This window comes from Bufo bufo, chromosome 5 (genome assembly GCF_905171765.1).
Source record: "Bufo bufo chromosome 5, aBufBuf1.1, whole genome shotgun sequence".
In the NCBI taxonomy this organism is placed as follows: domain Eukaryota; kingdom Metazoa; phylum Chordata; class Amphibia; order Anura; family Bufonidae; genus Bufo; species Bufo bufo.
The window spans coordinates 550,562,792-550,589,228 of record NC_053393.1 but is presented as its reverse complement, the minus strand read 5'-3'; the positions used below and the strand labels follow the sequence as shown (position 1 = coordinate 550,589,228).

General features: G+C 47.5%; 1 protein-coding gene across 3 annotated transcripts in view; it reads left to right on the top strand.

The window, feature by feature from the left end:
* Positions 1–26,437, top strand: part of KIF9 (kinesin family member 9) — a 49,997-nt gene that overhangs the window by 3,727 nt on the left and 19,833 nt on the right. Inside the window, exons 1-8 of one of the 3 annotated variants that reach the window (XM_040431477.1) lie at positions 9,666–9,812; positions 16,273–16,377; positions 16,458–16,623; positions 17,110–17,216; positions 17,419–17,643; positions 17,852–17,935; positions 18,400–18,492; positions 21,439–21,583. In XM_040431477.1, the coding sequence (XP_040287411.1) occupies positions 9,765–9,812; positions 16,273–16,377; positions 16,458–16,623; positions 17,110–17,216; positions 17,419–17,643; positions 17,852–17,935; positions 18,400–18,492; positions 21,439–21,583 (973 nt within the window). In that variant the 5' untranslated portion in view covers positions 9,666–9,764. Of the gene's footprint in view, positions 1–9,665; positions 9,813–16,268; positions 16,378–16,457; positions 16,624–17,109; positions 17,217–17,418; positions 17,644–17,851; positions 17,936–18,399; positions 18,493–21,438; positions 21,584–26,437 lie in introns of those variants that run through there. The other 2 variants (XM_040431479.1, XM_040431480.1) reach the window with 2 other exon arrangements.

The following is a 26,437-nucleotide window of genomic DNA, read 5'->3' as shown; positions in this document are numbered from 1 at the left end:
ACCTAACCGTGCTCTTGTATCACCAGTGTCTGCACTACCTAACCGTGCTCTTGTATCACCTGTGTCTGCACTACCCAACCGTGCTCTTGTATCACCAGTGTCTGCACTACCTAACCGTGCTCTTGTATCACCTGTGTCTGCACTACCTAACCGTGCTCTTGTATCACCAGTGTCTGCACTACCTAACACTGCTCTTGTATCACCAGTGTCTGCACTACCTAACCGTGCTCTTGTATCACCAGTGTCTGCACTACCTAACCGTGCTCTTGTATCACCTGTGTCTGCACTACCCAACCGTGCTCTTGTATCACCAGTGTCTGCACTACCTAACCGTGCTCTTGTATCACCAGTGTCTGCACTACCTAACCGTGCTCTTGTATCACCAGTGTCTGCACTACCTAACAGTGCTCTTGTATCACCAGTGTCTGCACTACCTAACAGTGCTCTTGTATCACTAGTGTCTGCACTACCTAACACTGCTCTTGTATCACTAGTGTCTGCACTACCTAACAGTGCTCTTGTATCACCAGTGTCTGCACTACCTAACAGTGCTCTTGTATCACCAGTGTCTGCACTACCTAACAGTGCTCTTGTATCACCATTGTCTGCACTACCTAACCGTGCTCTTGTATCACCAGTGTCTGCACTACCTAACAGTGCTCTTGTATCACCATTGTCTGCACTACCTAACCGTGCTCTTGTATCACCAGTGTCTGCACTACCTAACACTGCTCTTGTATCACTAGTGTCTGCCCTACCTAACAGTGCTCTTGTATCACTAGTGTCTGCACTACCTAACCGTGCTCTTGTATCACCTGTGTCTGCACTACCCAACCGTGCTCTTGTATCACCAGTGTCTGCACTACCTAACCGTGCTCTTGTATCACCAGTGTCTGCACTACCTAACCGTGCTCTTGTATCACCAGTGTCTGCACTACCTAACAGTGCTCTTGTATCACTAGTGTCTGCACTACCTAACAGTGCTCTTGTATCACCAGTGTCTGCACTACCTAACAGTGCTCTTGTATCACCAGTGTCTGCACTACCTAACAGTGCTCTTGTATCACCATTGTCTGCACTACCTAACCGTGCTCTTGTATCACCAGTGTCTGCACTACCTAACCGTGCTCTTGTATCACCAGTGTCTGCACTACCTAACAGTGCTCTTGTATCACTAGTGTCTGCACTACCTAACACTGCTCTTGTATCACCAGTGTCTGCTGTACCTAACAGTGCTCTTGTATCACCAGTGTCTGCACTACCTAACAGTGCTCTTGTATCACCAGTGTCTGCACTACCTAACAGTGCTCTTGTATCACTAGTGTCTGCACTACCTAACAGTGCTCTTGTATCACTAGTGTCTGCTGTACCTAACACTGCTCTTGTATCACCAGTGTCTGCACTACCTAACACTGCTCTTGTATCACCAGTGTCTGCACTACCTAACCGTGCTCTTGTATCACCAGTGTCTGCACTACCTAACACTGCTCTTGTATCACTAGTGTCTGCCCTACCTAACAGTGCTCTTGTATCACCAGTGTCTGCACTACCTAACACTGCTCTTGTATCACCAGTGTCTGCACTACCTAACCGTGCTCTTGTATCACTAGTGTCTGCCCTACCTAACAGTGCTCTTGTATCACCAGTGTCTGCACTACCTAACACTGCTCTTGTATCACCAGTGTCTGCACTACCTAACCGTGCTCTTGTATCACCAGTGTCTGCACTACCTAACAGTGCTCTTGTATCACCAGTGTCTGCACTACCTAACCGTGCTCTTGTATCACCAGTGTCTGCACTACCTAACCGTGCTCTTGTATCACCTGTGTCTGCACTACCCAACCGTGCTCTTGTATCACCAGTGTCTGCACTACCTAACCGTGCTCTTGTATCACCAGTGTCTGCACTACCTAACCGTGCTCTTGTATCACCAGTGTCTGCACTACCTAACAGTGCTCTTGTATCACTAGTGTCTGCACTACCTAACACTGCTCTTGTATCACCAGTGTCTGCACTACCTAACAGTGCTCTTGTATCACCAGTGTCTGCACTACCTAACAGTGCTCTTGTATCACCAGTGTCTGCACTACCTAACAGTGCTCTTGTATCACCATTGTCTGCACTACCTAACCGTGCTCTTGTATCACCAGTGTCTGCACTACCTAACAGTGCTCTTGTATCACCAGTGTCTGCACTACCTAACCGTGCTCTTGTATCACCAGTGTCTGCACTACCTAACAGTGCTCTTGTATCACCAGTGTCTGCACTACCTAACAGTGCTCTTGTATCACCAGTGTCTGCACTACCTAACCGTGCTCTTGTATCACTAGTGTCTGCACTACCTAACAGTGCTCTTGTATCACTAGTGTCTGCACTACCTAACAGTGCTCTTGTATCACCAGTGTCTGCACTACCTAACAGTGCTCTTGTATCACCAGTGTCTGCACTACCTAACCGTGCTCTTGTATCACCAGTGTCTGCACTACCTAACCGTGCTCTTGTATCACCAGTGTCTGCACTACCTAACCGTGCTCTTGTATCACCTGTGTCTGCACTACCCAACCGTGCTCTTGTATCACCATTGTCTGCACTACCTAACCGTGCTCTTGTATCACCAGTGTCTGCACTACCTAACCGTGCTCTTGTATCACCAGTGTCTGCACTACCTAACAGTGCTCTTGTATCACTAGTGTCTGCACTACCTAACACTGCTCTTGTATCACTAGTGTCTGCACTACCTAACAGTGCTCTTGTATCACCAGTGTCTGCACTACCTAACAGTGCTCTTGTATCACCAGTGTCTGCACTACCTAACAGTGCTCTTGTATCACCATTGTCTGCACTACCTAACCGTGCTCTTGTATCACCAGTGTCTGCACTACCTAACAGTGCTCTTGTATCACCAGTGTCTGCACTACCTAACCGTGCTCTTGTATCACCAGTGTCTGCACTACCTAACAGTGCTCTTGTATCACTAGTGTCTGCACTACCTAACACTGCTCTTGTATCACCAGTGTCTGCACTACCTAACCGTGCTCTTGTATCACTAGTGTCTGCACTACCTAACAGTGCTCTTGTATCACTAGTGTCTGCACTACCTAACAGTGCTCTTGTATCACTAGTGTCTGCACTACCTAACCGTGCTCTTGTATCACCAGTGTCTGCACTACCTAACCGTGCTCTTGTATCACCAGTGTCTGCACTACCTAACAGTGCTCTTGTATCACTAGTGTCTGCACTACCTAACAGTGCTCTTGTATCACTAGTGTCTGCACTACCTAACAGTGCTCTTGTATCACTAGTGTCTGCACTACCTAACAGTGAAACTAAGACCTGGGGCCCAGAGAAGGGAAACAGCGGGAGGCGGGCCGGTCACGTGACCAGTGGGAAGTCAGGGCTCTGCTCACTTCCGGTTCCTTGACTGTTACCATGGAGACCGAGAGTTTACACTGGGAGGTACACGGACTGCAGCGCGAGGTGAGAGCAGCCGATGATGGGAAATACACCTTAAAGGGGTTGTGGTACTTCAGCAAATAACATTTATCATGTAGATGCAGTTACTACCAGGCACTTCCTAATGTATTGGGATTCTCCAGATTGCTTCCTTTGCTGGCTGGATTTATTTTCCCATCATCGTTTCCATGGTTACGACCACCCTATTTTTCTGCACTACCTAACCGTGCTCTTATATCACTAGTGTCTGCACTACCTAACAGTGCTCTTGTATCACTAGTGTCTGCACTACCTAACAGTGCTCTTGTATCACCAGTGTCTGCACTACCTAACCGTGCTCTTGTATCACCAGTGTCTGCACTACCTAACACTGCTCTTGTATCACTAGTGTCTGCACTACCTAACAGTGCTCTTGTATCACCAGTGTCTGCACTACCTAACAGTGCTCTTGTATCACCAGTGTCTGCACTACCTAACAGTGCTCTTGTATCACTAGTGTCTGCACTACCTAACACTGCTCTTGTATCACTAGTGTCTGCACTACCTAACAGTGCTCTTGTATCACTAGTGTCTGCACTACCTAACAGTGCTCTTGTATCACCAGTGTCTGCACTACCTAACAGTGATCTTGTATCACCAGTGTCTGCACTACCTAACAGTGCTCTTGTATCACCAGTGTCTGCACTACCTAACCGTGCTCTTGTATCACCTGTGTCTGCACTACCCAACCGTGCTCTTGTATCACCTGTGTCTGCACTACCTAACCGTGCTCTTGTATCACCAGTGTCTGCACTACCTAACACTGCTCTTGTATCACTAGTGTCTGCCCTACCTAACAGTGCTCTTGTATCACCAGTGTCTGCACTACCTAACAGTGCTCTTGTATCACTAGTGTCTGCACTACCTAACAGTGCTCTTGTATCACCAGTGTCTGCACTACCTAACACTGCTCTTGTATCACCAGTGTCTGCACTACCTAACAGTGCTCTTGTATCACCAGTGTCTGCACTACCTAACCGTGCTCTTGTATCACCAGTGTCTGCACTACCTAACACTGCTCTTGTATCACTAGTGTCTGCCCTACCTAACAGTGCTCTTGTATCACCAGTGTCTGCACTACCTAACCGTGCTCTTGTATCACCAGTGTCTGCACTACCTAACCGTGCTCTTGTATCACCAGTGTCTGCACTACCTAACAGTGCTCTTGTATCACTAGTGTCTGCACTACCTAACCGTGCTCTTGTATCACCAGTGTCTGCACTACCTAACCGTGCTCTTGTATCACCAGTGTCTGCACTACCTAACCGTGCTCTTGTATCACCAGTGTCTGCACTACCTAACCATGCTCTTGTATCACCAGTGTCTGCACTACCTAACAGTGCTCTTGTATCACTAGTGTCTGCACTACCTAACACTGCTCTTGTATCACCAGTGTCTGCACTACCTAACAGTGCTCTTGTATCACCAGTGTCTGCACGACCTAACCGTGCTCTTGTATCACCTGTGTCTGCACTACCCAACCGTGCTCTTGTATCACCTGTGTCTGCACTACCTAACCGTGCTCTTGTATCACCAGTGTCTGCACTACCTAACCGTGCTCTTGTATCACTAGTGTCTGCACTACCTAACACTGCTCTTGTATCACCAGTGTCTGCACTACCTAACCGTGCTCTTGTATCACCAGTGTCTGCACTACCTAACAGTGCTCTTGTATCACCAGTGTCTGCACTACCTAACAGTGCTCTTGTATCACCAGTGTCTGCTGTACCTAACAGTGCTCTTGTATCACCAGTGTCTGCACTACCTAACCGTGCTCTTGTATCACCAGTGTCTGCACTACCTAACCGTGCTCTTGTATCACTAGTGTCTGCACTACCTAACAGTGCTCTTGTATCACCAGTGTCTGCACTACCTAACAGTGCTCTTGTATCACTAGTGTCTGCACTACCTAACAGTGCTCTTGTATCACCAGTGTCTGCACTACCTAACACTGCTCTTGTATCACCAGTGTCTGCACTACCTAACAGTGCTCTTGTATCACTAGTGTCTGCACTACCTAACAGTGCTCTTGTATCACCAGTGTCTGCACTACCTAACAGTGCTCTTGTATCACCAGTGTCTGCACTACCTAACAGTGCTCTTGTATCACCAGTGTCTGCTGTACCTAACAGTGCTCTTGTATCACCAGTGTCTGCACTACCTAACCGTGCTCTTGTATCACCAGTGTCTGCACTACCTAACAGTGCTCTTGTATCACCAGTGTCTGCACTACCTAACAGTGCTCTTGTATCACCAGTGTCTGCACTACCTAACAGTGCTCTTGTATCACTAGTGTCTGCTGTACCTAACACTGCTCTTGTATCACCAGTGTCTGCACTACCTAACACTGCTCTTGTATCACCAGTGTCTGCACTACCTAACAGTGCTCTTGTATCACTAGTGTCTGCCCTACCTAACAGTGCTCTTGTATCACCAGTGTCTGCACTACCTAACCGTGCTCTTGTATCACCAGTGTCTGCACTACCTAACAGTGCTCTTGTATCACCAGTGTCTGCACTACCTAACCGTGCTCTTGTATCACCAGTGTCTGCACTACCTAACCGTGCTCTTGTATCACTAGTGTCTGCACTACCTAACCGTGCTCTTGTATCGCCAGTGTCTGCACTACCTAACACTGCTCTTGTATCACTAGTGTCTGCCCTACCTAACAGTGCTCTTGTATCACCAGTGTCTGCACTACCTAACCGTGCTCTTGTATCACCAGTGTCTGCACTACCTAACACTGCTCTTGTATCACTAGTGTCTGCCCTACCTAACAGTGCTCTTGTATCACCAGTGTCTGCACTACCTAACACTGCTCTTGTATCACCAGTGTCTGCACTACCTAACAGTGCTCTTGTATCACCAGTGTCTGCACTACCTAACACTGCTCTTGTATCACCAGTGTCTGCACTACCTAACCGTGCTCTTGTATCACTAGTGTCTGCACTACCTAACAGTGCTCTTGTATCACCAGTGTCTGCACTACCTAACCGTGCTCTTGTATCACCAGTGTCTGCACTACCTAACCGTGCTCTTGTATCACCTGTGTCTGCACTACCCAACCGTGCTCTTGTATCACCAGTGTCTGCACTACCTAACCGTGCTCTTGTATCACCAGTGTCTGCACTACCTAACCGTGCTCTTGTATCACCAGTGTCTGCACTACCTAACAGTGCTCTTGTATCACCAGTGTCTGCACTACCTAACAGTGCTCTTGTATCACTAGTGTCTGCACTACCTAACACTGCTCTTGTATCACTAGTGTCTGCACTACCTAACAGTGCTCTTGTATCACCAGTGTCTGCACTACCTAACAGTGCTCTTGTATCACCAGTGTCTGCACTACCTAACAGTGCTCTTGTATCACCATTGTCTGCACTACCTAACCGTGCTCTTGTATCACCAGTGTCTGCACTACCTAACAGTGCTCTTGTATCACCAGTGTCTGCACTACCTAACCGTGCTCTTGTATCACCAGTGTCTGCACTACCTAACACTGCTCTTGTATCACTAGTGTCTGCCCTACCTAACAGTGCTCTTGTATCACTAGTGTCTGCACTACCTAACCGTGCTCTTGTATCACCTGTGTCTGCACTACCTAACAGTGCTCTTGTATCACCAGTGTCTGCACTACCTAACCGTGCTCTTGTATCACCAGTGTCTGCACTACCTAACCGTGCTCTTGTATCACCAGTGTCTGCACTACCCAACCGTGCTCTTGTATCACCAGTGTCTGCACTACCTAACCGTGCTCTTGTATCACCAGTGTCTGCACTACCTAACCGTGCTCTTGTATCACCAGTGTCTGCACTACCTAACAGTGCTCTTGTATCACTAGTGTCTGCACTACCTAACAGTGCTCTTGTATCACCAGTGTCTGCACTACCTAACAGTGCTCTTGTATCACCAGTGTCTGCACTACCTAACAGTGCTCTTGTATCACCATTGTCTGCACTACCTAACCGTGCTCTTGTATCACCAGTGTCTGCACTACCTAACCGTGCTCTTGTATCACCAGTGTCTGCACTACCTAACAGTGCTCTTGTATCACTAGTGTCTGCACTACCTAACACTGCTCTTGTATCACCAGTGTCTGCTGTACCTAACAGTGCTCTTGTATCACCAGTGTCTGCACTACCTAACAGTGCTCTTGTATCACCAGTGTCTGCACTACCTAACAGTGCTCTTGTATCACTAGTGTCTGCACTACCTAACAGTGCTCTTGTATCACTAGTGTCTGCTGTACCTAACACTGCTCTTGTATCACCAGTGTCTGCACTACCTAACACTGCTCTTGTATCACCAGTGTCTGCACTACCTAACCGTGCTCTTGTATCACCAGTGTCTGCACTACCTAACACTGCTCTTGTATCACTAGTGTCTGCCCTACCTAACAGTGCTCTTGTATCACCAGTGTCTGCACTACCTAACACTGCTCTTGTATCACCAGTGTCTGCACTACCTAACCGTGCTCTTGTATCACTAGTGTCTGCCCTACCTAACAGTGCTCTTGTATCACCAGTGTCTGCACTACCTAACACTGCTCTTGTATCACCAGTGTCTGCACTACCTAACCGTGCTCTTGTATCACTAGTGTCTGCACTACCTAACAGTGCTCTTGTATCACCAGTGTCTGCACTACCTAACCGTGCTCTTGTATCACCAGTGTCTGCACTACCTAACCGTGCTCTTGTATCACCTGTGTCTGCACTACCCAACCGTGCTCTTGTATCACCAGTGTCTGCACTACCTAACCGTGCTCTTGTATCACCAGTGTCTGCACTACCTAACCGTGCTCTTGTATCACCAGTGTCTGCACTACCTAACAGTGCTCTTGTATCACTAGTGTCTGCACTACCTAACACTGCTCTTGTATCACCAGTGTCTGCACTACCTAACAGTGCTCTTGTATCACCAGTGTCTGCACTACCTAACAGTGCTCTTGTATCACCAGTGTCTGCACTACCTAACAGTGCTCTTGTATCACCATTGTCTGCACTACCTAACCGTGCTCTTGTATCACCAGTGTCTGCACTACCTAACAGTGCTCTTGTATCACCAGTGTCTGCACTACCTAACCGTGCTCTTGTATCACCAGTGTCTGCACTACCTAACAGTGCTCTTGTATCACCAGTGTCTGCACTACCTAACAGTGCTCTTGTATCACCAGTGTCTGCACTACCTAACCGTGCTCTTGTATCACTAGTGTCTGCACTACCTAACAGTGCTCTTGTATCACTAGTGTCTGCACTACCTAACAGTGCTCTTGTATCACCAGTGTCTGCACTACCTAACAGTGCTCTTGTATCACCAGTGTCTGCACTACCTAACCGTGCTCTTGTATCACCAGTGTCTGCACTACCTAACCGTGCTCTTGTATCACCTGTGTCTGCACTACCCAACCGTGCTCTTGTATCACCATTGTCTGCACTACCTAACCGTGCTCTTGTATCACCAGTGTCTGCACTACCTAACCGTGCTCTTGTATCACCAGTGTCTGCACTACCTAACAGTGCTCTTGTATCACTAGTGTCTGCACTACCTAACACTGCTCTTGTATCACTAGTGTCTGCACTACCTAACACTGCTCTTGTATCACCAGTGTCTGCACTACCTAACAGTGCTCTTGTATCACCAGTGTCTGCACTACCTAACAGTGCTCTTGTATCACCATTGTCTGCACTACCTAACCGTGCTCTTGTATCACCAGTGTCTGCACTACCTAACAGTGCTCTTGTATCACCAGTGTCTGCACTACCTAACCGTGCTCTTGTATCACCAGTGTCTGCACTACCTAACAGTGCTCTTGTATCACTAGTGTCTGCACTACCTAACACTGCTCTTGTATCACCAGTGTCTGCACTACCTAACCGTGCTCTTGTATCACTAGTGTCTGCACTACCTAACAGTGCTCTTGTATCACTAGTGTCTGCACTACCTAACAGTGCTCTTGTATCACCAGTGTCTGCACTACCTAACCGTGCTCTTGTATCACCAGTGTCTGCACTACCTAACAGTGCTCTTGTATCACTAGTGTCTGCACTACCTAACAGTGCTCTTGTATCACTAGTGTCTGCACTACCTAACAGTGCTCTTGTATCACTAGTGTCTGCACTACCTAACAGTGCTCTTGTATCACTAGTGTCTGCACTACCTAACAGTGAAACTAAGACCTGGGGCCCAGAGAAGGGAAACAGCGGGAGGCGGGCCGGTCACGTGACCAGTGGGAAGTCAGGGCTCTGCTCACTTCCGGTTCCTTGACTGTTACCATGGAGACCGAGAGTTTACACTGGGAGGTACACGGACTGCAGCGCGAGGTGAGAGCAGCCGATGATGGGAAATACACCTTAAAGGGGTTGTGGTACTTCAGCAAATAACATTTATCATGTAGATGCAGTTACTACCAGGCACTTCCTAATGTATTGGGATTCTCCAGATTGCTTCCTTTGCTGGCTGGATTTATTTTCCCATCATCGTTTCCATGGTTACGACCACCCTATTTTTCTGCACTACCTAACCGTGCTCTTATATCACTAGTGTCTGCACTACCTAACAGTGCTCTTGTATCACTAGTGTCTGCACTACCTAACAGTGCTCTTGTATCACCAGTGTCTGCACTACCTAACAGTGCTCTTGTATCACCAGTGTCTGCACTACCTAACAGTGCTCTTGTATCACTAGTGTCTGCACTACCTAACACTGCTCTTGTATCACTAGTGTCTGCACTACCTAACAGTGCTCTTGTATCACTAGTGTCTGCACTACCTAACAGTGCTCTTGTATCACCAGTGTCTGCACTACCTAACAGTGATCTTGTATCACCAGTGTCTGCACTACCTAACAGTGCTCTTGTATCACCAGTGTCTGCACTACCTAACCGTGCTCTTGTATCACCTGTGTCTGCACTACCCAACCGTGCTCTTGTATCACCTGTGTCTGCACTACCTAACCGTGCTCTTGTATCACCAGTGTCTGCACTACCTAACACTGCTCTTGTATCACTAGTGTCTGCCCTACCTAACAGTGCTCTTGTATCACCAGTGTCTGCACTACCTAACAGTGCTCTTGTATCACTAGTGTCTGCACTACCTAACAGTGCTCTTGTATCACCAGTGTCTGCACTACCTAACACTGCTCTTGTATCACCAGTGTCTGCACTACCTAACAGTGCTCTTGTATCACCAGTGTCTGCACTACCTAACCGTGCTCTTGTATCACCAGTGTCTGCACTACCTAACACTGCTCTTGTATCACTAGTGTCTGCCCTACCTAACAGTGCTCTTGTATCACCAGTGTCTGCACTACCTAACCGTGCTCTTGTATCACCAGTGTCTGCACTACCTAACCGTGCTCTTGTATCACCAGTGTCTGCACTACCTAACAGTGCTCTTGTATCACTAGTGTCTGCACTACCTAACCGTGCTCTTGTATCACCAGTGTCTGCACTACCTAACCGTGCTCTTGTATCACCAGTGTCTGCACTACCTAACCGTGCTCTTGTATCACCAGTGTCTGCACTACCTAACCATGCTCTTGTATCACCAGTGTCTGCACTACCTAACAGTGCTCTTGTATCACTAGTGTCTGCACTACCTAACACTGCTCTTGTATCACCAGTGTCTGCACTACCTAACAGTGCTCTTGTATCACCAGTGTCTGCACTACCTAACCGTGCTCTTGTATCACCTGTGTCTGCACTACCCAACCGTGCTCTTGTATCACCTGTGTCTGCACTACCTAACCGTGCTCTTGTATCACCAGTGTCTGCACTACCTAACCGTGCTCTTGTATCACTAGTGTCTGCACTACCTAACACTGCTCTTGTATCACCAGTGTCTGCACTACCTAACCGTGCTCTTGTATCACCAGTGTCTGCACTACCTAACCGTGCTCTTGTATCACTAGTGTCTGCACTACCTAACACTGCTCTTGTATCACCAGTGTCTGCACTACCTAACACTGCTCTTGTATCACCAGTGTCTGCACTACCTAACCGTGCTCTTGTATCACCAGTGTCTGCACTACCTAACACTGCTCTTGTATCACCAGTGTCTGCACTACCTAACACTGCTCTTGTATCACCAGTGTCTGCACTACCTAACACTGCTCTTGTATCACCAGTGTCTGCACTACCTAACACTGCTCTTGTATCACCAGTGTCTGCACTACCTAACACTGCTCTTGTATCACCAGTGTCTGCACTACCTAACACTGCTCTTGTATCACCAGTGTCTGCACTACCTAACACTGCTCTTGTATCACCAGTGTCTGCACTACCTAACCCTGCTCTTGTATCACCAGTGTCTGCACTACCTAACCGTGCTCTTGTATCACCAGTGTCTGCACTACCTAACCCTGCTCTTGTATCACCAGTGTCTGCACTACCTAACCGTGCTCTTGTATCACCAGTGTCTGCACTACCTAACCGTGCTCTTGTATCACCTGTGTCTGCACTACCTAACAGTGCTCTTGTATCACCATTGTCTGCACTACCTAACAGTGCTCTTGTATCACTAGTGTCTGCACTACCTAACAGTGCTCTTGTATCACCAGTGTCTGCACTACCTAACACTGCTCTTGTATCACTAGTGTCTGCACTACCTAACAGTGCTCTTGTATCACCAGTGTCTGCACTACCTAACACTGCTCTTGTATCACCAGTGTCTGCACTACCTAACAGTGCTCTTGTATCACCAGTGTCTGCACTACCTAACCGTGCTCTTGTATCACCTGTGTCTGCACTACCTAACAGTGCTCTTGTATCACCAGTGTCTGCACTACCTAACAGTGCTCTTGTATTACCAGTGTCTGCACTACCTAACACTGCTCTTGTATCACCAGTGTCTGCACTACCTAACAGTGCTCTTGTATCACCAGTGTCTGCACTACCTAACACTGCTCTTGTATCACCAGTGTCTGCACTACCTAACACTGCTCTTGTATCACCAGTGTCTGCACTACCTAACACTGCTCTTGTATCACCAGTGTCTGCACTACCTAACACTGCTCTTGTATCACCAGTGTCTGCACTACCTAACACTGCTCTTGTATCACCAGTGTCTGCACTACCTAACACTGCTCTTGTATCACCAGTGTCTGCACTACCTAACCCTGCTCTTGTATCACCAGTGTCTGCACTACCTAACCGTGCTCTTGTATCACCAGTGTCTGCACTACCTAACAGTGCTCTTGTATCACCAGTGTCTGCACTACCTAACAGTGCTCTTGTATCACCAGTGTCTGCACTACCTAACAGTGCTCTTGTATCACTAGTGTCTGCACTACCTAACAGTGCTCTTGTATCACCAGTGTCTGCACTACCTAACAGTGCTCTTGTATCACCAGTGTCTGCACTACCTAACACTGCTCTTGTATCACTAGTGTCTGCACTACCTAACAGTGCTCTTGTATCACCAGTGTCTGCACTACCTAACACTGCTCTTGTATCACCAGTGTCTGCACTACCTAACAGTGCTCTTGTATCACCAGTGTCTGCACTACCTAACCGTGCTCTTGTATCACCTGTGTCTGCACTACCTAACAGTGCTCTTGTATCACCAGTGTCTGCACTACCTAACAGTGCTCTTGTATTACCAGTGTCTGCACTACCTAACACTGCTCTTGTATCACCAGTGTCTGCACTACCTAACAGTGCTCTTGTATCACCAGTGTCTGCACTACCTAACACTGCTCTTGTATCACCAGTGTCTGCACTACCTAACACTGCTCTTGTATCACCAGTGTCTGCACTACCTAACACTGCTCTTGTATCACCAGTGTCTGCACTACCTAACACTGCTCTTGTATCACCAGTGTCTGCACTACCTAACACTGCTCTTGTATCACCAGTGTCTGCACTACCTAACACTGCTCTTGTATCACCAGTGTCTGCACTACCTAACCCTGCTCTTGTATCACCAGTGTCTGCACTACCTAACCGTGCTCTTGTATCACCAGTGTCTGCACTACCTAACAGTGCTCTTGTATCACCAGTGTCTGCACTACCTAACAGTGCTCTTGTATCACCAGTGTCTGCACTACCTAACAGTGCTCTTGTATCACTAGTGTCTGCACTACTTAACCGTGCTCTTGTATCACCAGTGTCTGCACTACCTAACCGTGCTCTTGTATCACCATTGTCTGCACTACCTAACCGTGCTCTTGTATCACTAGTGTCTGCACTACCTAACAGTGCTCTTGTATCACCATTGTCTGCACTACCTAACAGTGCTCTTGTATCACTAGTGTCTGCACTACCTAACAGTGCTCTTGTATCACCAGTGTCTGCACTACCTAACAGTGCTCTTGTATCACTAGTGTCTGCACTACCTAACAGTGCTCTTGTATCACCAGTGTCTGCACTACCTAACAGTGCTCTTGTATCACCAGTGTCTGCACTACCTAACACTGCTCTTGTATCACTAGTGTCTGCACTACCTAACAGTGCTCTTGTATCACCAGTGTCTGCACTACCTAACACTGCTCTTGTATCACCAGTGTCTGCACTACCTAACAGTGCTCTTGTATCACCAGTGTCTGCACTACCTAACCGTGCTCTTGTATCACCTGTGTCTGCCCTACCTAACAGTGCTCTTGTATCACCAGTGTCTGCACTACCTAACCGTGCTCTTGTATCACCTGTGTCTGCACTACCTAACCGTGCTCTTGTATCACCAGTGTCTGCACTACCTAACCGTGCTCTTGTATCACTAGTGTCTGCACTACCTAACAGTGCTCTTGTATCACCAGTGTCTGCACTACCTAACACTGCTCTTGTATCACCAGTGTCTGCACTACCTAACCCTGCTCTTGTATCACCAGTGTCTGCACTACCTAACACTGCTCTTGTATCACCAGTGTCTGCACTACCTAACACTGCTCTTGTATCACCAGTGTCTGCACTACCTAACAGTGCTCTTGTATCACCAGTGTCTGCACTACCTAACACTGCTCTTGTATCACCAGTGTCTGCACTACCTAACCGTGCTCTTGTATCACCAGTGTCTGCACTACCTAACCGTGCTCTTGTATCACCATTGTCTGCACTACCTAACCGTGCTCTTGTATCACTAGTGTATCATTAGTGTATAGTAATAGTGATACAAGAGCACTGTTAGGTAGTGCAGACCCTGGTGTCAATCAGCGAAAAATCGCAAAATCTGGTGGTAGAAACCCTTTAACTGCATCTACATGAGAAATGCTATTTGCTGATACAACCCCTTTAGGTTATTATGTACAGTCCTGCCCCCTAGTGGTGGGTGTAATAGTGCAGTGTATCAGAGGCCCAGGAAGTACAGTGACTGCACCAGCAGAATAGTGAGTGCAGATCTGGAGTATAATACAGGATGTAACTCAGGATCAGTACAGGATAAGTAATGTATGTACACAGTGACTGCACCAGCAGAATAGTGAGTGCAGCTCTGGAATATAATACAGGAGGTAACTCAGGATCATTACAGGATAAGTAATGTATGTACACAGTGACTGCACCAGCAGAATAGTGAGTGCAGCTCTGGAGTATAATACAGGATGTAACTCAGGATCAGTACAGGATAAGTAATGTATGTACACAGTGACTGCACCAGCAGAATAGTGAGTGCAGCTCTGGAGTATAATACAGGATGTAACTCAGGATCATTACAGGATAAGTAATGTATGTACACAGTGACTGCACCAGCAGAATAGAGAGTGCAGCTCTGGAGTATAATACAGGAGGTAACTCAGGATCATTACAGGATAAGTAATGTATGTACACAGTGACTGCACCAGCAGAGTAGTGAGTGCAGCTCTGGAGTATAATACAGGATGTAACTCAGGATCAGTACAGGATAAGAAATGTATGTACAGAGTGACTGCACCAGCAGAATAGTGAGTACAGCTCTGGAGTATAATACAGGATGTAACTCAGGATCAGTACAGGATAAGTAATGTATGTACACAGTGACTGCACCAGCAGAATAGTGAGTGCAGCTCTGGAGTATAATACAGGAGGTAACTCAGGATCATTACAGGATAGCTAATGTAATGTATATACACAGTGACTGCACCAGCAGAATACTGAGTGCAGCTCTGGAGTATAATACAGGATGTAACTCAGGATCAGTACAGGATAAGTAATGTAATGTACACAGTGACTGCACCAGCAGAATAGTGAGTGCAGCTCTGGAATATAATACAGGAGGTAACTCAGGATCAGTACAGGATAAGTAATGTATGTACACAGTGACTGTACCAGCAGAATAGTGAGTGCAGCTCTGGAGTATAATACAGAATGTAACTCAGGATCAGTACAGGATAAGTAATGTATGTACACAGTGACTGCACCAGCAGAATAGTGAGTGCAGCTCTGGAGTATAATACGGGATGTAACTGAGGATCGGTACAGGATAAGTAATGTATGTACACAGTGACTGCACCAGCAGAATAGTGCGTGCAGCTCTGGAGTATAATACAGGATGTAACTCAGGATCAGTACAGGATAAGTAATGTATGTACACAGTGACTCCACCAGCAGAATAGTGAGTGCAGCTCTGGAGTATAATACAGGATGTAACTCAGGATCAGTACAGGATAAGTAATGTATGTACAGAGTGACTGCACCAGCAGAATAGTGAGTGCAGCTCTGGAGTATAATACAGGATGTAACTCAGGATCAGTACAGGATAAGTAATGTATGTACAGAGTGACTGCACCAGCAGAATAGTGAGTGCAGCTCTGGAGTATAATACAGGATGTAGCTCAGGGTAAGTAATGTCCTACATGCCGTCTTTTCTGCAGGGCACAGACATGAGCGCCGGCAGTAGTGATGTGCGAGTGTTTGTCCGCATTAGGCCGACCCCTCATTTTGCTCAAGAAATTATCCGTCTCGGTGAGGACAATAAGGTGAGGATGATGATTATTGATGAGTCTCCAGTCACCGTTATAACATCTTATAATTGACAGCAGTTCGGTCTCTTCTGCAGCTCGTAGACGTTCACCTCCGGAAGGACGAGAAGCTGGGAGTCGTCAATAACAAGCGATATGATTGGTCATTTAAAGTGGACGGGATTCTTCACAATGCGACACAGGCCGCGGTGTACGACATGGTGGCCAAGTCCGTTGTGTCACAAGCGTTACAGGGCTATAATGGTGAGTGGTATAAACAGTGACTGGCAACCAGTGGTATATACAGTATGCACTGACCGGCGGTGTATATAGTGACTGTTGACTGGTGGTATATACAATATACAGTGACGGGCGGTAAATACGATATACAGTGACTGGCGGTAAATACGATATACAGTGACTGGTGGTATATACAATATACAGTGACGGGCGGTATATACGATATACAGTGACTGGTGTCCAGTGCTATTTACAGTATACAGTGGCTGTTGACTGGCGGTTTATACGATATACAGTGACGGGCAGTATATACAGTATACAGTGTCTGGTGTCCAGTGTTATATACAGTATACAGTGACTGGCGGTATATACAGTGACTGGTGTCCCGCGGTATATACTGTATACAGTAGTATGTATGTGATGTCAGGTTGGATTCGTTTTTTAACCCTTTAATGTCCACTATTCTTTGCCCGGATGCAGGATGTGAGTGACTTTGCTGTTCTCCTCCAGGTACCATCATGTGCTACGGGCAGACAGGAGCGGGGAAGACGCACACCATCACCGGGGCCACCGAGAACTACAAGAACCGCGGGATCATCCCCAGAGCTCTGCAGCAGGTACTGACCCGGGGCCGGGGTAGTCTGTGGTCTGGAGGTAAATCCTGTCCTGATCCGGAGGCACGTCATGCCCTATACTCCAGTCACATCCAGAGCTCTGCAGCAGGTAGTAGTGCTTTCTGAATGCAGCTCTCGGTGTGATTGGAGAAGTTGGTCATTCTATCCTTGCCATCACACGCTCTTGTCTTCTTACATCCATCAGGTATATAAAGAGATTGCTGAGCAGACTGACTGCACTGTCACCGTGAGGATCTCGTACCTGGAGATCTACAATGAGACGCTGCTCGACCTCCTGTCCTCCATGCCGGACGTCCCTGCCTCTGACACCCAGATGACCATAGTGGATGACCCCCATGGGGTGTTTGTCAAAGGCTTATCTCTCCATCAGGCTGCAGGCGAGGAGCACGCCCTGAACCTGCTGTTTGAGGTGAGACGCCATGACACCTATAGGGGGCGCTCTTCACACGGCTGGTCATTTAGCTCAGGAGCCGCTCACCGGATGCGGCAGTAATCTGCAGCGTGTTAGCTTGCGTTTCTGGCTGCGTTCACACATCACTGTTTTCGGGCGCCGTACGCTGCTGTATGTGCCTCACGCGTCATGTGATCGCATTGTATTGCCGTTCTGTCTCCTGCAGGGCGAGACAAACCGAATCATCGGGTCACACACCCTGAACAAGAACTCCTCCAGATCACATTGTATTTTTACCATTCATCTAGAGGTGAGTAGATGTTATACTCCAGTCCCCTCCACAGCTGCAGGCACACTTCTGCTGTTATAGCAGGTCTTATATTTGCTATCTCCAGCTGTACTGGCAGGTTGGAGGCTGTTCACATTGCTGCTCTTACATCCCATCTTATACTCTAGTTTCACCCAGAGCTGCATTTGCAATTTTGCTGTCGCAGCTTGTGTTACACTCCAGTTGCCTCCAGAGCTGCAGTCACACTTCTGCTCTTACATAATGTCTTATGGTTAGTAACGTCCCAGCATAAAACAAGGTGGCCGCTTACGTCTCCTCACAGATAAGGGGTCCCCACAGGACGCCCCATGGACCCCCACTCATAATCCCATCCATGCCCATGATCGACCCCACATATTTCCTGGTGATCAGAGGGCCGTACGCTATAGGATCCCTGTACAGTGGACTGTGGCAGTGAATCAGTTAATTAACTATTTGTTCTCCAGTCTCATTCCAGAACTTTATCCAACGCAAAATACACGGTGGTGAAAATTAACCTGGTGGACCTGGCCGGTTCGGAGAGAGTCGGCAAAACTGGGGTGAGTGCACGTCTGTGGGTCCCCCTGCTAGGGGACACGCCACCGAGGGTCACTGCACTTACCACGTGTGCGGCCGTCCTGCCTTCATTCCTATGGGAGCGCCGAAAATAGACAAACGACGCAATTGGCTATTTTCGGAAGTCCCATTGAAATGAATGAGAAGCCTACTGCACAAGCGCGGCCACCGCTCCATTCACTTCTATGCAGCTGGCTGAAATAGCAGAGCGCTCGCCTATTTTCGGCGATCCCATGGGAATGATTGGAGCGCACAACCCAAGATGCAGCTTAAAGGGCTATTCCCAATGCAGGGTGCGCCAGAAGTGTCTGATAGATGTGTGTCCCTCCTCTGCCCTGACCCCCACCCTACATCCATCTGGAGCATGGCGCTTCAATTACGAAACCGCTGTGCACGCGCGGACCTGCCCAGCCCCCTGCCTCGCCAGGTGGGACGGAGGACCCCCATTCTCCAGAGACGAACCCCACATCTGTCAGGCATTGTGTAATGAAAACGTCTATACTTTGCGTTTCAAGTCTTGCTCATTTCCAACATTTTTACTTGCTGTCAGTGAATGGAAGCATTCTTTACAACCAACAGACAACCTGTCCAAATCATGTGCAACTAACACAGACACGTGATATCTCCCAAGCATTTTCAGAATCTCTGATTGCTGTCAATGAATGGGAAGTTTCTTGTTTACGCCTGGTAAAAGTGCAATACTTTTCACAGCTGAGGGTTTGTTTCAGTGTAGACAATCCTCTGTGAGCTAAAGCAGCACAACCCTCTTAACTGTGCTGGTAGTTTGCCAGTCTGGACTCCAGGGAGTTGCGAAGACTGGATACTATTGTAACAAACCCTCAGTAGTGAGAAATATTAAGTCAAGAAAGGTTTTCAGCCTCTGGATTTAAACGAGAATGTTTCCATTCTCTGACAACAAGCGGAAATATTGAAAATCATGAGGAACTGAAACACAAGAATGTCTATTAGAAAATTGCAGGTCTTTTCAAGACGGATGAATCCCATTAACTGTTGTGTTCCCAGTAATATATTGGTAGAGATTTATTCAGAGTAATGGGAATGAAAGCGGTAACTTCTGTCCTTCCGCTGCCAAGTCAAACGTGTGCTGCCATCCATTACTCATACAGCTCAGTGGCGCCCCCTCTTGTCATCCATTACCCATACAGCTCAGTGGCGCCCCCTCTTGTCATCCATTACTCATACAGCTCAGTGGCCCCCTCTTGTCATCCATTACTCATACAGCTTAGTGGCGCCCCCCCTTGTCATCTATTACTCATACAGCTCAGTGGCGCCCCCTCTTGTCATCCATTACTCATACAGCTCAGTGGCGCCCCCTCTTGTCATCCATTACTCATACAGCTCAGTGGCGCCCCCTCTTGTCATCTATTACTCATACAGCTCAGTGGCGCCCCCTCTTGTCATCTATTACTCATACAGCTCAGTGGCGCCCCCCCTTGTCATCTATTACTCATACAGCTCAGTGGCGCCCCCTCTTGTCATCCATTACTCATACAGCTCAGTGGCGCCCCCTCTTGTCATCCATTACTCATACAGCTCAGTGGCGCCCCCTCTTGTCATCCATTACTCATACAGCTCAGTGGCGCCCCCTCTTGTCATCCATTACTCATACAGCTCAGTGGCGCCCCCTCTTGTCATCTATTACTCATACAGCTCAGTGGCGCCCCCTCTTGTCATCCATTACTCATACAGCTCAGTGGCGCCCTCTTGTCATCTATTACTCATACAGCTCAGTGGCGCCCCCTCTTGTCCTCTATTACTCATACAGCTCAGTGGCGCCCCCCCTTGTCCTCTATTACCCATACAGCTCAGTGGCGCCCCCTCTTGTCCTCTATTACTCATACAGCTCAGTGGCGCCCCCTCTTGTCATCCATTACTCATACAGCTCAGTGGCGCCCCCTCTTGTCATCCATTACTCATACAGCTCAGTGGCGCCCCCTCTTGTCCACTATTACTCATACAGCTCAGTGGCGCCCCCTCTTGTCATCCATTACTCATACAGCTCAGTGGCGCCCCCTCTTGTCATCCATTACTCATACAGCTCAGTGGCGCCCCCTCTTGTCATCCATTACTCATACAGCTCAGTGGCGCCCCCTCTTGTCATCCATTACTCATACAGCTCAGTGGCGCCCCCTCTTGTCCTCTATTACTCATACAGCTCAGTGGCGCCCCCTCTTGTCATCCATTACTCATACAGCTCAGTGGCGCCCCCTCTTGTCCTCTATTACTCATACAGCTCAGTGGCGCCCCCTCTTGTCCACTATGACTCATACAGCTCAGTGGCGCCCCCTCTTGTCATCCATTACTCATACAGCTCAGTGGCGCCCCCTCTTGTCATCCATTACTCATACAGCTCAGTGGCGCCCCCTCTTGTCCTCTATTACTCATACAGCTCAGTGGCGCCCCCTCTTGTCATCCATTACTCATACAGCTCAGTGGCGCCCCCCCTTGTCCTCTATTACCCATACAGCTCAGTGGCGCCCCCTCTTGTCCTCCATTACTCATACAGCTCAGTGGCGCCCCCTCTTGTCCTCTATTACTCATACAGCTCAGTGGCGCCCCCTCTTGTCCTCTATTACTCTTACAGCTCAGTGGCGCCCCCTCTTGTCCACTATGACTCATACAGCTCAGTGGCGCCCCCTCTTGTCATCCATTACTCATACAGCTCAGTGGCGCCCCCTCTTGTCCTCTATTACTCATACAGCTCAGTGGCGCCCCCTCTTGTCATCCATTACTCATACAGCTCAGTGGCGCCCCCTCTTGTCCTCTATTACTCATACAGCTCAGTGGCGCCCCCTCTTGTCATCCATTACTCATACAGCTCAGTGGCGCCCCCTCTTGTCATCCATTACTCATACAGCTCAGTGGTGCCCCCTCTTGCTTCCCCTTTTGTGACTCTCTCTGTTCCCCAGTCTGCAGGACAAGTCCTGAAAGAAGCCACTTACATCAACAAGTCGCTGTCCTTCCTGGAGCAGACCGTCATCGCCCTCGCCGACCACCGCGACCACGTTCCTTTCAGGCAGAGTAAACTCACCCACGCCCTCAAGGACTCCATAGGTAAGAAGGGTTGAGGAAACCATCAGAAGAAAGGCTCAGGAATCACGTAGAACAGTATTCCTGACATCATGGCTTCTCTGCTGCGATACTCTGCATGTAGAGTCCAGAGTAAGAAGAGCCCCCCCGCATACTCTGTGAGCTAAATAGCCGGGACTCCAGATGGATACATGTTACCTGCACTGATACATTGTAACAAACATGAGAGAGATTTGTGCTGTTTATGTGTTTAGCTGACAAGGGATTATCGACACTGGATACATTTGTGACAAACCCTCTACTGTGAGAAGTATGAGGTCTCTAAAGATAAAGAGGAAAGATCTTATTCACTGTCAGCTAGCATAGATCTTGAAAAGGGTGAAGAATTGAAATACAAATTGCATTAGGACATTGCAGACCTTTTTGCTGTGCGCCTCGCAGCGTGGTGCGGTCCATGCCGCGTTTCACCCCCTGGTGGCATCACAGTTATGGTTTTCATAGCAGCACTTCCAGGAACATTTCCCCAAATTTCTACATTGTACAGGTGGGAGAATCCCGGAGCCCCACCATTAGGACTCGGCCGAGAAGGAAAATACCAGGCCCTATATATTCCCCTATACTCAGTGCCCCGCCTGATAGGATAGCCCTGACACAGGATAGATAACCACCACCGTATCAAATAGTAAAAGGTGCTAATATATAAAACATAAAGAAGACATGGACTAACGAGCCCAGAATTAGCCACAATCCTATGTAAGACATGGACTAACGAGCCCAGAATTAGCCACAATCCTATGTAGAATTCCATGTATGGGATGGAGCAGTGTATATATATATATGGTTGAGGGAAAGTAAACGACAGACGCTCCTCTATATCACTGGTGTGTATGTCCGAGATGTTACTGAGAGATGTACTATGTCAACAACGGTCACTTGTCGTCATCGTCCCATATTGTCCCTGTTCTAACGCGTTTCACCTTATACATATAAAGGCTCATCTGGGGCCTATCATCTACTATTGGATAGAGCTGTACCCGATACATATACTAGATATTCCACAAATGCCATAGTACAGGGCAAGCACGGTGTGATAGAAGACATCTACTGCAGTCACGGACGATCGCCCAAGTCTCCGAGAGCAGCCGCGCATAATCTTCTAGGCATTAGTGATGAGCGGGAGGAGCCATATTCAATTTCGCGAATATTCGATTGAATATTCGTCGAAATCGAATATTCGGCATTATTCTATTTATCGCGCATAATATGCAATTTAATTATTCGCGTAATTGCGATTTTCTTTTAACTGTATAAGGCAACTTTCCTATTGGTTGGCCACGGCTAATATGTGTATTTTACGAATATTCGCTATATTGCTATATATTGTTTTAGAATATGACGAATATTCTAAAAAACAAAGTTATAGCAATATAGCGAATATATTCGTTATTTAGAATATTCTTCTTTTTTTTTCCAATCTGTACGGTCGTTCGCATACTCCTCCCCGACAAGCGTCCCTTGTGGATTAGAATATACCATCGGATCTGAGTTTTCACGATCTCAGGGAAAACTCAGATCCGATGGTATTTTCTAACCCACAGGCGTTCCCATGGTGACGGGGACGCTTGTCGGGGAGGAGTATGCTAAAAGTGGAATAACAGTACAGATTGGAAAAAAAAAAAAGACGAATATTCTAAATAACGAATATATTCACTATATTGCTATATAGTCGTTTTTCAGAATATTCGTAATTTATTTTCCATATGAAGTCATGATTCCTCGCCGCTTAAGTGGCCTGTGGGTCAATGACTCAAGAAAGAAGCAGGGAGGAATCATGTTTTCAGATGTTAAAAAGTGACGAATATTCGATATAGCACTATATTCGAAATATTAGCGAAGTTGCGATATTCACGATTAATATTCGCTATTCGAATATTCGAGCTCAACACTACTCGGCATATCCAGATTATTGGCTATGATACGTGCGTGCCCCGTGGCCGGTCGGGGAGTAGAGGTGTCCAGCGTCCGTCCTGTCAGGTATGGCACGTAGTAAGGAGTCGGGTGGCGCCATATTTATACCTGCTATTAAGAAATTGGCGTCCCACATGCCGCGCACGTGTACAACGTGATGACGCGATTGAGGTGTGTCCGCATCAAAAGGTCATGTAGATTGCTAAGGCGCTTGATTGCGCTAGTCACATGGGGCGCGCAAAAAGTGGGTGTGTCATTGTGGCCTATGGAAATGAGAGGAGGCGGAGTTATTGTTGCCGTACAGATATAGGTCAGATAATGGATGTGGGTAGGTATTTGATACGGATATCGTAAACTTAAAGGAAAATGCCGTTATTGATAATAAAGTAGAAAACGGCATATGGTAATTTGTTAGGGGGTGGTAGTGGGGGGCGGGGCTGAAGCTAGAGCCTAATTATACAGAAAGAGATGTGTTAATAGACAAAACACCCCCAACGTCAGGCAAATTCAATACATTCATTTAAACCCAAGGGAGTCCCAGTATTAGGCCTCTTTCACACGACCGTATGGCTTTTTCAGTGTTTTGCGGTCCGTTTTCCGTTTTTTTATTTCTGTTGTGTTTCCGTTCCGTTTTTACATAAGGCATATACAGTATACAGTAATTATAGTACAAAGAAAAAAATTTGTCTGAGCATAAAATTTTCAATGGATGGTTCCGCAAAAACGGAACGGATACGGAAGACATACAGAGTACATTCCGTATGTGTTCGGGTGTTTTTTGCCGACCCATTGACTTGAATGGAGCCACAGAACGTGATTTGCGAGCAATAGTAGGACATGTTCTATCTTTCAACGGAACGGAAAAACGGAAATACAGAAACAGAATGCATACATTCCGTTTTTTTTGCGGAACCATTGAAATGAATGGTTCCGTATACAGAAAGCAAAAAGCGGCCCGCAAATGAAAAAAAAAAAAAAACGTCCGTGTGAAAGAGGCCTTATGCTACATGCACACGAACGTTAGGGCTCTGTGCCTGTGCACAGACCGTGGGACAGCCGCATGCGGATCGCGGACCCATTCACTTGAATGGGTCCGTGATCTGCATCCGACGGTCCGCACCGCAAAAAAGTAGTGCATGCACTCTGTAGTGCTTCCGTGGGGATCCGATCCGTGATCGCGGACCCATTCAAATGAATGGGTCCGCATCCTATCCGCAAAAAAAACGGAACGGACACAGAAACAAACAACATTCGTGTGCATGTAGCCTAAGTGAATAAATCCACTGTGACTCCTTTTGCTTCAGAACTCTGTCAAACCCCCCCTCTGATAGATGGTGTTACCTACGGGGTCCGTCCACATCTTGCTGGTGGTTTCTCCCGTTTGTTGCGAATATCCCCTATGGCCTCTTTCACACGGGCGTCATGTTTTTTGCCTGGATAAGATGCGGGTGCGTTGCTGGAAAATGCGTGATTTTTCCACGCGAGTGCAAAACATTGTAATGCGTTTTGCACCCGCGTGAGGTACCCAGACCCGAACCCAGACTTCTTCACAGAAGTTCGGGCTTGGGATCGGTGTTCTGTAGATTGTATTTTTTCCCCTTATAACATGGTTATGAGGGAAAATAATAGCATTCTGAATACAGACTGCATAGTACAATAGGGCTGGAGGGGTTAAAAAAAATTAAAAATAATTTAACTCACCTTAATCCACTTGTTCGCACAGCCCGGCTTCTCTTCTGTCTTCTGTCTTCAGGACCTGGGTAAAGGACCTTTGCTGACATCACTGCGCTCATCACATGATCTTTTACCACGGTGATGGATCATGTGACGGGCGCAGTGACGTCATCACAGGTCCTTTACCCAGGTCCTGAAGAAAGAAGACAGAAGAGAAGCCGGGCTGTGCGAACAAGTGGATTAAGGTGAGTTAAATCATTTTTAATTTTTTTAACCCCTCCAGCGCTATTGTACTATGCGTTCTGTATTCAGAATGCTATTATTTTCCCTTATAACCATGTTATAAGGGAAAATAATAATGATCGGGTTTCCATCCCGATAGTCTCCTAGCATCCACACGTGCTTGCGGATGCTTGCGATTTTCACGCAGCCCCATTCACTTCTATGGGGCCTGCGTTGCGTGAAAAACGCACAAAATAGATCATGCTGCGATTTTCACGCAACGCACAAGTGATGCGTGAAAATCACCGCTCATGTGCACAGCCCCATAGAAATGAATGGGTCCGGATTCAGTGCGGGTGCAATGCGTTCACCTCACGCATTGCACCCGCGCGGAATTTTCGCCCGTGTGAAAGGGGCCTATATGTTCTAGGATTATTCTCTACAGGCCTTTCCTACATATTTAAAGGGAACCTGTCATCCACTCCATGCTGCCCACACTAACGGCAGTATAAAGTAGAGACGGGTGAGTTGACTGCAGCGCTCTGTCGTTTCAAAGTTAAAAGTAAGTGGTTGCTGAGAACCAACATCACAATTAGGGAGGAGCGAATCGACTTCAGATGAAACATCCGAAGTCGATTCGCATAAAATTTTGTTCTAATACTGTACAAAGCAGGAGCTCCGAACAGTATTAGAATGTATTGGCTCCGATGAGCTGAAGTTATTGCTTCGCGAAGTATCGTGAGACTTCGCGCAATAACTTCATAAGTTCATTAGTACCACTGGCGAGACTTAGCTCCTGTTCCCTACAGTATTAGAATGAAATTTTATGCGAATCGACTTCGGATGTTTCATCTGAAGTCGATTCGCTCCTCCCTAATCACAATCATTGCAGACTGGGCCTGGAAAAGAGTCCGGGTTCTTCCCGCCCCCCCGCTGATGACTGACCGGCTTCTATCTAGTTTTCTCCTTGCCAATCATCAGCAGATGGGGGGGGGGGGGGGGGGGGGCAGGAGA